The sequence below is a fragment of the Desmodus rotundus genome, chromosome 5 (assembly GCF_022682495.2).
Source record: "Desmodus rotundus isolate HL8 chromosome 5, HLdesRot8A.1, whole genome shotgun sequence".
NCBI lineage: Eukaryota > Metazoa > Chordata > Mammalia > Chiroptera > Phyllostomidae > Desmodus > Desmodus rotundus.
The window spans coordinates 9909670-9922010 of NC_071391.1; the positions used below are offsets into that span (position 1 = coordinate 9909670).

The 12341-nt window shown below is 45.4% G+C and overlaps 1 protein-coding gene across 1 annotated transcript; it reads left to right on the forward strand.

Moving 5' to 3' along the window:
* The first annotated feature begins 1434 nt into the window (after window positions 1-1434).
* Window positions 1435-7008, forward strand: LOC112320307 (olfactory receptor 5P55). The gene is made up of 2 exons (XM_045185650.2): window positions 1435-1543; window positions 5547-7008. The coding sequence occupies exon 2, from the start codon at window positions 5551-5553 to the stop codon at window positions 6514-6516; it is 966 nt and encodes a 321-aa protein (XP_045041585.2). The 5' UTR covers window positions 1435-1543; window positions 5547-5550; the 3' UTR covers window positions 6517-7008.
* The last annotated feature ends 5333 nt before the right edge of the window (window positions 7009-12341 follow it).

Below are 12341 nucleotides of genomic sequence, written 5' to 3' on the forward strand. Positions count from 1 at the left end.
AGGGAGGAGGCTTTTGCATGTTCCTACGTAGAGAACTGACACAGTGAGCCAGGCGTTTGCATCAGACGACGAGCACAGGTTGGAATGCAGTGGGGAAAGTCAGAGGACTCGCACTGTTTCACTTCTGCAGGTGAGATTCAGCAGGTCTCTCCCAGGTGAATAAACTCTTTTTACCTGCAGGAATCATGAGCAATCAGTTCTCTCATCTGCTGAGACTCTCTCCCAGATCAGTAGTCTAGGGACTAAATTTCTTTTAAACAAGTCATTTCCCTAACAAGGCCCTTTGTCTTCCTTTGCATAGTGATTTCCCCTGAGATTGCAGAACCCAAGGTTCCAGGCTGCCCAAGGAGAGAGCCAATTTCTTCCTTCCTGGCAACGGAAAGGCAGTCTCTGTACACCCCAGTCTCCCTGGAATAGGCCCTCCTGGCCCCCATACCTGGGGGTTGCCTGTCAGAGAGTTGTTTACAGCAGTGAAAAGGTAGAAGTACCTTCTTAACGACCCAGGGGGACTGGTTAAGTAAATGACGGCACACACACACAACAAAACAACATGCAGTCAGTAAATGCGATGACGTGGGCTATTACTTATTAATCGGTATGGGGAAAGGTCCATGACCTCTCATTTAGTGAGAAAGCAAGTGACAGAATAGCTTGTCTGGTATAACTCTATTTATGAGGGCATTGAGGGACTTATAACAAGAACACTCACTAATTTCCATTTTCTGTGGAAGTGGGATTTCAGGTGACATTTTATTTTCTTCTTGGCTCTTTTCTGTGTTGCTTAAAAATTTGACAACCAGCATGCATTATTTTTACAGAGATAATAAAGCTCTTTTGTAGAGAGGAAGAATTATGTTGTTTTTGAGGTGCATTTTCAATACTGTTAAGTGAATAAAGCGATTATGGTATAATCTTATTATTGTCTATATATAGCACAAAAAAAAAAATACCATCAAGCAAGTTTCCCAGGGATATTTTGAAGATCAAAGGAAATAACAATTCAGGAAGCCACATCTAGACATTCAATGTTGATATCATTAGCACTTCCAGTCCCTTCCTGTGAAACACAGGGATTGTGTTGACATGTGTCCCTAGGTACATTTTGGCCTCGAGGGCCTTTTGAGTCTCAACAATGTGAAGAAAGTAAGGCCACAAGGGATGGACCCTGTAAATGAAGAGGGTCGGTTCTGGCACTTGGTGGAGAATCCCTGCTCCTCAGGGGGCTCCCAGGCCACCCTAGGCAAGATCTCTCCAGCTTCCCCTAGAGACAGCCAGCAGTCCAGGTCTGCGCCAGGGAGAACCAGTCATAAATTCCCACTGGCCCATTTCTGAGCTCTAGGGGTAAGGATTAAAAAAAAAAACAGATGAATCTTAAGACAGGAGCCTTTCCAGAGATTAGGAATCTCTTGGCTTTGTTCGCAACTGTCTGAGAAGTTCTCTTCAGAAAGCTGGTCGGAGGCAATCAAGGAAAAGGGGAAAGAGACCCCTGCAAGAGGGTTCCCAAACCAAGCCTCATGGGTTGACGGTCTCTGCTCAACCACAGGTAAGTGGGCTGAGGGCTTGAATCCTATCACCAGTGAGGGCTTAGGCTCCTTTATCCCCTCTCCCTCCTAAGCCATGCTCCTCAGACTTGAGATGTGATCATCAACTCCAGCGCCGAGGTGAATGGGGGGAAAATCAGAACATTGAAGCAGTGTGCAGTGAGTTTGAAATTGATTTCCTCGGGATCCTACCCCGAGAGCTAATAATGTCTTTTACAGCTCAGACTCTCCCTGGTACATCCTGCCCTCTCTTAGCTGCAGCTACGACCTTTATTGTGTACACCAGACCTTGGGGTCCACCCTGACTGCTCTCCTCCTCGCGCTGGTGTCATCTGCCCATCACCAAATGCTGACATCTTTACAGCCTAACATCTCTCAGATCCGTTTCCCTCTGTCTCCACTAGCCCCACTCTAGTTTAAGCTATGAATCCCTCCTGGATGACTTCAATATCCTCCCAAAAAATCTCCCCCACCCACTTGACCCTTCTCCAATCATTTCTTTACAATACATTCAGAGTGATCTTATCAAAAAGCAGATAGGACCGCATCATCCCCCTGGTGAAAATTCTTCAATGGAATCCCATAAGAAACAAATTCCTTAACATGGCCTAAGGTATGGAACAATAAAAGTGTAATCTCTAAAACCTGACCACCTAAGGTGAGTCTTTGGGCAAGTTGCTGAAGTACTTTGTGCCTTGGTTTCCTCATATGCAGAATGGAGATTTCAACTGTACATCTTATATGGTTGTTGAGAGGATTAAATGATATTTAAGGTGTTTGGAAAAGTGTCGGACACAGCAAGCACTCAAAACATGTTACAAAGCACTGCCTGCCTGCAGGCCTGAGCTCACGCACTCTCCCCTTGCTCTCTACCCACACCAGCCTTTACTCAGCTCCTGCCCCTCACTAGGTTCTCTCACACCTCAGGACCCTTGTATAGATTGTTTCATTCTCTCCTATGGAAAACTCTTCCTAAGGAAAATCCTCCTTGACCTCGCTGAGTCAAAGTTTTTGGCTCATAGTATTCAGTACCTCTACTTGGAGCTATTGTTCCAGATGCAGCTTTTCAATAGTTTGTGTGATTACTTCATTAATATTTGTCTCACCCTCTAAACTCTAAACTCCCCATGAGTGGCCCAAACCATCAGAACCTACACTCAGCTAATCACAACAGATGTCTGACCAATCAGAGCAGATCCTGGCTGGTATCCCATACAAGAGCTATCTAGCTGAATAGCCAGCCACCTTGGTTATTTGAAAACCTAGAGGGTGAGCATCCTCAGAAGCAAATTCTGGGGAGCGTGACAACAGCTGAGAGAACTTCCATAAACATGAGAATCCCTGTGGGGAGCTGAGGGAGGAGACATATGGACTCTCTGACCTGTGCTCTCTGGTCAGAGGCCTTGCCTCCAATTCTGACTTAAAACCGTGTCCTGCACTGGACCCCAAAGCCACAAATCTGGCATGTCCTACATCCCTCAGTTGTTTCTAGCTAAAACATAAGTCTTTGCTGAGCCAGAGTTCTCATGTTTACTATAGCTTCCTGTTCTCCCAGACAAATATTTATCTTAATTAGTAGTAAATAATAATACAGACTTTATTTTAATTTGTTTTATTTCATTTTCTCTCCCAGGATTATTAGCTCTGTCAATAGAGAGAGATCAGGAAAGCCCAGTCTCCTGACCACTGACCAGGAGGCCACCATCAAAGCCCCAGAGCCTCAGTACCAGGAGCATCTCCAACTGGGTATATTAGTGTCTTAAGGCTGCTATAACAAAGCACCACAAACTGGCTTAAAATAAGAGAAATGTATTCCCTCATTGTTCTGGAGACTCAAAGTCCAAAATCAAAGTGTTGGCAGGGCCATGCTCCCTCTGAAGCCGCTCCCCACTCTGGAAGGCCCAGGCATTGCTTGGCTGGTAGCATCATAACTCCAGTCTCTGCCTCTGTTCCTCATGTGTTCACCTTCCCTCTGCATCTGTATCTTCACATGGCATGCTCCTCCCTGTATCTCCACTGTCTGTTTCTTTTTCTTTTTTTGTAAAGATTTTATGTATTTATTTTTAGACAGAAGGAAAGGGAGGGAGAAAGAGAGGGAGAGAAACACATCATGCGAGAGACACATCAACCTGTTGTCTCTCGCATGCCCCCAACTGGGGACCTATGGGGAACCTTTCCAAGCGGGGGAAATGTGGCCCAGCCCCCACTCGGAAAAGCCAGTGGGGAGCAAGTTTCGGTGGGCAGGACCCACGCCCATGGATAGGTTCTCCCATAGGGAATCAGGTCTGCATTGTACCTAGACCTCTATGAGGCTTGCTCTTGCTAAAACTCCCTCACCCTGAATTGAGGCATTCAAAGTGTACTGCATATCTTTAAAGTAACTTCCTAAATCTATGCTAAACCTTCCCAGGATGAGCGTAACCGGCTTAACCACTTTTCCCTTTACATTTGCAAATATCCTTCCTCTTCTATGTAATTGGCAACAGCCTCTCCTTTGTTTTCTGTAACTACCTAAAGCAACCTGTGCATAGCAAATGAGGATCATCCTCAATGTAAGTGCCCAGAAAAGCAATAAAAGCTCATCAAGGTAAGGGGTCAGGGTGCTATCCTCTTGAGAGAGTGGCCGCGCTGTCCCTTTTCCTCCCCAGGACTCGGTAGTCCCTGTGTATTTGTCTATTGCCGCCACAACACACGGATCCTGCGGGTCAGGATCTGCATCAGGGACCTGGCCTGCAACCTAGGCATGTGGCCTGACTGGGAATTGAACTGGCAAACTTTTGGTTCCCAGGCCAGCATTCAATCCACTGAGCCACACCAGCCAGGGCATCTCCATTGGCTCTTCTTAGAAGGACACCAGTCATATGGGATTAAGGACCCACCCTAATCGAGTATGACCTCATTTAACTTCATTACTTCTGCAAAGACCATATTTCTAAATAAGGTCGCATTCACAGGTACCTGGGGTTAGGACTTCAACATACCTTTTTGGAACAAACAATTCAACCCACAACACTGGGAAAAATGACTTCTCTACTGAGTCCCCTTACATTGTGACAATGTTAGCCCTGATCTCCTGTGTCCCTGGCCTTGGGGCTGACACTGTTGGAGACTTTGCCCCAAAATATGGTTGAAATTTATCCTTTCATATACTCCCTCTCTGGGCCAACATGCCAGACTGCCAACGCCCACTAACAATGCCCGGTCCCCATGGAACAGGAAATTTGTGGACAGAAAGTGATTAAACTATAAAAGCTTATATTTTTTAGAATGAACTGGGATTTTTTTAGTTAGAAAGATTTTTTCCTTTTTATTGAATTTATTGAGGTGACACTGGTTAACAAAATTATACAGGTTTGAGGTGCACAATTCCACAACACATTATCTGTACCCTGTGTTGTGTGTTCACCACCCTGAGTCAAGTCGCTGTCCCTCACCATTTATACCTCCTCTGCCCTCCTCCTCCACCCCCTCTCTCCCCAGCCATCACCACACTCGTAGAATGGACTGGGTTCTGATCCCTTGTTCCTAATGTACCAGCTCTCTTACCTTGGGCAAGTTGATAATCTCACCAAATATAAATGGGCATAATACTTAAATGAGAAGGTATGTATGAAGTTTCAACAGCTATTTAGGAAATGAATTAACACATGACTTATAGTCAGGTTTAATTCGTGACAGTGTCCCCTGCCCAGATGCCCTAGCACTACCCACTCTGGAGGCATTAAAAGGGTGACAGCCAGAGAGAAAGGGGACTTCGGGGTAGGTGGAGGTGGGCAAAGGGGAGGAATGGGGATGAAAGAGACTTTGCTTCAGGTGGTGGGCATACACTGCAATGTGCAGATGACGTTTTATTGAGATGACACTTGAAAACTGTATGGTTTTGCTAGCCAATGTCATCCAACAAATTCAATTAAAAATAATAGTAATATGAATAATAAGAAAAAGAAGAGGAGGGCTTTGGGAACTGCCTCTAAAGTACAAACATGTCTTCCTGGTCTCTCTCAGTGACATGTGCACCGCAGTTGAGAACTGCACCCAGGTCACCCGGTTCCTCCTGCTGGGGCTCACAGAGCAGGAAGGGCTCAAGGGCACCCTCTTCCTCCTCTTCTTGTTCATTTACTCAGTCACCCTCGTGGGCAACCTGGGCATGATCATCCTGATCCGCCTGGAGCCACAGCTCCACACGCCCATGTACTTCTTCCTGAGCATTCTCTCCTTCATAGACGCCTCTTTATCCACTACGGACACCCCCAAGCTGCTGGGGAACTTCATCACCTCAGGCCAGTCCATCTCCTTTGCTGGCTGTGTGGTCCAGATGGCCCTCATGTTTCTCCAAGGCACCGCTGAGTGTCTGCTCCTGGCCATCATGGCCTATGACCGATTCATCGCCATCTGCTACCCTCTTCTCTACCACTCCATCATGTCCCATCGTCTGCGTGTCCAGCTGGTGGCAGCCACCTATACAGCTTCTGTTGCCAGTTCAGCTTTACTAACTGGGCACGTCTTCAAGCTGCCCTACTGTGGCCCCAACGTCATTAATCACTATTTCTGTGACATCCCCCCTGTGCTTCAACTCGCCTGTGCAGACACTACTGAGGTTGAAGCCATCATCTCCTCATCTTCTGCCCTGATTTTGTTTTTTACTATCGCGATCATCCTGGTCTCCTATGCCTACATCCTGGTGACTATCTGCAGAATGCATTCCCTGGAGGCTCAGAGCAAAGCGCTCTCCACCTGCACCTCCCACCTCACTGTCATCTGCCTTTTGTATGGCACACTCATCTTCATGTATACTCAGCCGAGCTCACGCAATTCCCTGGAACAGAACAAGGTTGTGTCTGTCTTCTACAGTGTGATCATCCCTATGCTGAACCCTCTGATCTACAGCCTGAGAAATAAAGATGTGAAGTCTGCTTTTAAAAGGAGATACCTTGGCAAGCTATCTTCTGAACCAAGCGTGGTAGCCACAACATAAAGTATGGATAATATTAGCACATAGAGAGAGTGAAATATGTGCCAGCCGTTTTTTAAAGGCCTTACACTTGTCAACACACTTAATCTTCACAACCATATGAAATGGGTGTTATTATTATCCCTCAGGGATCTGAGGCACAGAGAGGCTGAGTAACTGGCCCAGGATCGCACAGCTAATATGAGGCAGAGGCAGAATGTGAATCCAGGCAGTCTTGCTCCAGAGAACATGTTCTCAACCAAAACACTGTATTGCCTCTTTCTGATGACTGCACCTCACAAACAGACAATGGACGCTGCTTTTCTTAAGTCCCATACATCAGAAGGAAGAACTGGGTCATGGAAGTATAAACAGGTATGGGAGGGACCATGGGCTCTAGGGGGCACCCCTGAGTTCACACAGTCTATGAGTGACCCTCTCTCTCAGCATGTGGGTGATGTCAAGTCAAGGTACCCAACCCCTGATTCTTTTTTTTAAAGATTTTATTTATTTAATTTTAGACAGGGGAAGGGAAGGGAGGGGAGAGAAACATCAATGTGTGGTTGCCTCTCATGTACCCCTCACTGGGGACCTGGCCCACAACCCAGGCATGTGCCCTGACTGAGAATTGAACCTACAACCCTTTGGTTCCCAGATCCATGCTCAATCCAGTGAGCTATACCAGCCAGGGCACAACCCCCGATTCTTGATCCTCCCAAGTGAAAACAGTCCCTAACACCCATCTCAACTGATAATTATGAAGTCCTCATGAGGTAAAGGGAGGTCACACAGGATCTGGCACAAACAATTATTCACAAACTATTTGTTTCCTTCCTTTCCTAGGGAAACATCTCCATAGAGCCAAATATTCTGATATGTCAATGTTTTTTAGGAATGAGACCATATCATGTAGCTGATATTAAATAGCATTTAATTGAATCATGAGACAGTTCTTTCTTTTTCAATTTTCTTTTTTTAACTCTCCTCATTATGACAAAATTGAAGTCTCTACTTGATACTGATTTGTCTTTAAACCTTGTTAGTCCAGTCTACCTTTTAATGGGAAGAAAAAGTCTTAGCACTTAACAGTACTAGGAGGGAGTCACCCAGTGCAGCGTACCTCGCCAGCAGGCCAGGAGACCAAGTCAGAGCTGATTATTTACTTCCACACCAACACTCTCACACTGCACTCACACACTCCCCCTTTAGATATGAACACCTGGAGTATTCTCTTTTTTTTTTAATCTTGTGTCCCAGTCACCCAGCCCCTGGATCAGTGCTGGATAGAAGGAGAATGTTCGATCATTGCTTGTTACTTGACTGAAATGAGAGAATGCAGCAAAGTGTTTAACACAGTGTCTGGCACATAATAGATGCTCAGTAAATTATAGCACTTGTCAGAAGGACACATGAGGCCGAATGATGGGCAAGAATCCTTCTCCCAAGAACAGGGAGGGATGCCTCTAGCTAAAGCCCAATACAACTGCTACCAAGTTACCAGGCTGCTTCTGTCCTATGAGGAGCTGATATCCTCACCTCCAAATCAGCAAGCCACACCTGTGAGCCATTTTCCCACAGCACAGTATCCCACAGAGATGGAAACACCCAGCAGTCTTCCTTGGGGGAAGGTGAGGGTATCAGTGCCTCCCAAGGTATCAACTGCGTGTGGGGAATGGAAGCAGGGAGCAGTTTAGATTTTCAGTTAATCCTATTTTTTTAAAGATTTTATTTATTTATTTGTAAAGACAGGGGAAAGGAAGATAAAAGAGAGGGAGAGAAACAGCAATGTGTGGTTGCCTCTTGCATGCCCCCTACTGGGGACCTGGCCCACAACCAAGGCTTGTGCCCTGACCACTGGGAATCAAACAAGTGACCCTTTGGTTCTCAGGCCAGCACCCAACCCACTGAGCCACACCATCCAAGGCTAATCCTAGATTTTATTTGCCATTATTTCATGGAGAACGTCACGCATTGGGCCCAGAGCATAGGCTGTTTCCACAGCGCTGGGCAAGCCTGTCATCACTCTGAACCTTAGTTCTCTGCTCCTTTAAAGTCTCTGCTACCACTGAGTCCCCTTTAAAGCTGTTTGTAATTATTTTAAGTATGCAGGCTCTGTGTTCCCAGTTAGACTGTGAACTCCCAATGCAGGCAATGCACCTTCCAGAGCTGGGGTTTGGAACTAGGACTCAATGAAATCCTGCTAATATCAAACTGTACTACAAGCGACTGTAATCAAAACAGTCTGGTACTGGCATAAGAACAGGCACATAGATCAATGGAACAGAATAGAGAGCCCAGAAATACACCCAAGTCTCTATGGGCAATTAATATTTGACAAAGAAAGAATGAGAATACAATGGAGTAAAGGTAGCCTCTTCAATAAATGGTGTTGGGAGAACTGAACTGGTACATGAAAAAAATGAAACTAGACCACCAAATTACACCATATACCAGAATAAACTCAAAATGGATAAAAGACTTAAATATAAGCCGTGACACCATAAAAATCCTAGAGGAAAACATAGGCATAAAAAATCCAGATATCCCACATAGCAATATTTTTGCTGATATATCTCCTAGGGCAAGGGAGATAAAGGGAAAAATAGACAAATGGGACTACATCAAACTAAAAAGCTTCTGCACGGCTAAAGAGACCATCATCAAAATGAAAAGGGAACCAACCATATGGGAGAACATATTTGCCAGTGAAACATCAGACAAGACTTTGATCTCCAAAATATATAAAGAACTCATACAACTCAACACCAGAAAGACAAACAATCCAATTAAAAAATGGTCAAAGGACCTGAACAGACACTTCTCTAAGGAGGACATACAGAGGGCCCAGAGACATATGAAAAGATGCTCAATATCACTAGCCATCAGAGAGATGCAAATTAAAATCACAATGAGATATCACCTCACACCTGCCAGAAAGGCCATCACTAAGAAATCAGCAAACAAGTGCTGGTGAGGATGCAGAGATAAGGGAACCATAGCGCATTGTTGGTGGGAATGCAGACTGGTGTAGCCACTGTGGAAAACAGTATAGAATTTCCTCAAAAAAACTAAAAATGGGACTTCCTTTTGACCAAGTGATTCCATTGCTGGGAATATACCCTAAGCATCCCAAATCACCAGTTCATAAGAACTTATGCACCCCTATGTTCTTAGCAGTGCTATTTACAATAGCCAAGTTATGAAAACAGCCTAAGTATCTATCAATAAATGAGTGGATCAAAAAACTGTGGTAGATTTACACAATGGAATACTACGCAGCAGAAAGAAAGGAGGAGCTCCTACCTTTTGTGACAGCATGGATGGAACTGGAGAATATAATGCTAAGTGAAATAAGCCAGGTGGTGAAAGACAATTACCATATAATCTCACCAATGAGAAGAATCTAATGAACAAAATAAACTAACAAAATAGAACCGCAGGCGTGGAAACATGGAACAGACTGAAAGTGACCAGAGGGGAGGGGGAGGGGGATAATGGTGGAAACAAGGGGAAAGGACTAGACAAAGAACATGTATGAGTGACCCACAGACATGGACAATAGTGTGGGAATTGACTGTGGGAGCAGGGGGTGGGATGGGCAGAGGAGAGCAAAGAGGGAAACTTTGGGACAATTGTAATAGAATAACAATTAAAAAATGATTAAAAAAACAAAAACAAAGGGAGAAAGAAAAGTAACAGCTGATCAATCCCTCCCGTGACTGCTGGAGTCCATATTTCTAATTAAACTAGCTTTAGATAATCACACTCAAAAAAAGAAATCCTGCTAGAAAGTGACAGAACAGACCTGTCCAAACAGCAATAGCACTGCTTCCTGACTGCAGACCCTGGAGGCTGGGTTTCTGTAAGAAATCAGAGGCAAGTTTACAGTTTTTATTCCCTCTGGGAAAACCCTATCAGCTTCCTCCAGCTTCCTCTCCATGGGCTTGATATCTGCCCAACAATACTGGTATTGTGGTTCTGACCAGGAGCTTCCTGTGAGCTTCAGGGCAGATGCGAAGGGAGTTGGGAACAGTGGGGAAAAAATGAAAAAAAAAAAAAGTGATATGTTAACAGCAAAATGGCACCAGATGTTAGACCTCAGTCCTTGAATTTTGGCTAAAAAGAATTCAGAGCCAAGATTCAAATACAAGCAAAAGTTTATTCAGAAAGTCAGAGGTAGAAGAAGTAAGCTGTGGAAGAAGTGAGCCAGCTGGGGTGTATGGGCTCAGGAAACAAGTTACAGAAGCAAAATAAGGGCCATTGGAGCTTAAGAGAAAGGGAAAGAAAATGATCCTGGGGGTAGGAGAGGGAAAAAGGTGCAGGCTTGTTCCAGACAGAGTGCCCTGGGGAAAAAAGGGGGTGTGGAAAGGTATAGGCGTGCAAAAGAGAGAGAAAGTGTGCTTGCTGGGTCCTTCATCCTATTAAGGGTTTATATCTGGATGTCCCAGGGGAGGATCTCAATAGATATTTATTAGCTTTTCAGGTATGTCTGTCTCCTCAGGGTTGTGGCCTCCACTGATGGGCTGATGACAGGGCAGGAGATCATTAGTCATTGCAGCTGGTCCTGAAATCATCCATGGCGTCACCCCACCTGGCCTTTCCGATTATCTGGGCCTGGAGCCAAACACAAGTGAGGACTAGATGTTATCTCTAGTTTGACCAAAACTCTGTGCAGTTAACAGACCCAAGGCTTCATTCTTAAGGTTATTTGATATGAGTCAGAACCTTGTTGTCTTGAGGGCTTACTGCTAAAGGGAGTAGTTTTGCAAGGATGAAGCTTTTCTCTGGCCCCTTCCTTCCTCCCCTAAGGGGTCTACTGCGTGACTAGCTACATGCCAGGGGAGGAAAGTTCCGGGGAGGTCCTAAATGCAGGACCAGAGATATGAAATATCAGGGGCGGGGGAGGGTAGGTAGCAGAGAGCTTAGGGGGGAATAAGGTGATAGAAGGAGACTTGACTTGGGGTGGTGAACACACAATACAATACACAGATGATGTGTTATATAATTGTGCACCTGAAACCTATGTAATTTTATTAATCAATGTCACCCCAATAAATTCTTTTTTTTTCTTAATTTTTAAAAGGTCAGGGGTCCTAAACCACATGACCAACAATATGCTAGAGGAGGAAAGGTCACCCTGGGAGTGAGGTCCCACCTTACAGCTGTTCGTTGGCGCCTGGGCTTTCCTCCCTGGTGACCTTGCATACTTCGCCTATAGTTAGTTCCTACTCTGCTCATGTCTGTCTAACTGCCTTCTACAGGTAGGCAAGGTAAAGGGAAGAAAACGGGCAACTAACAGCTGCCCCTCTGGACCAACCCCTCTATCAACCTCTCTCCTAGAAGGCTTATCTCCAGCAGGAAGAGGTCTCTAAGTGGGGCATGGGACATGTGAATCATACCTGGGAAGGAGACTGCCTTTTCTCTCCAGATGGTAGGAGTGTAGGGAAGGGCCATGAGTCACCAGTGATCAAGAAAGCCAGGGAATCAGAGAGGGAAGAGCAGATTCCTCTGCTGTGTCAGCGTCTACAACCTCCCTGCCAATCCATGTTCAGAGATACCCAAAGCCTTTCCTAGGCCCAGGCCAGAGTCTCCCAATCTTGACCCTACTAACATTTGGAGCTAGATAATTCTTTGTTGTGGGGCGCTGTCCTGTGCATTGTAGAATGTTTAGCAGCACCCCTGGCCTCTACCTAAGATACCACACCCAACTGTGACAAAGATGTCTCCAGACATTGCCAAGTCCCATGGGGGTAGGAAGAATCAACTTGGTTGAGACTTTGGAGGGCTTGCTGGCTCTCTACCCCTTTCCTAGGTAGGAGATGGATGAACATTATCCCTCAGGCCCTAAT

Coding starts and splice junctions, on each gene's coding strand:
- LOC112320307 (XM_045185650.2), top strand. CDS start 5,551: ATGTGCACCGCAGTTGAGAACTGCACCCAGGTCACCCGGTTCCTCCTG.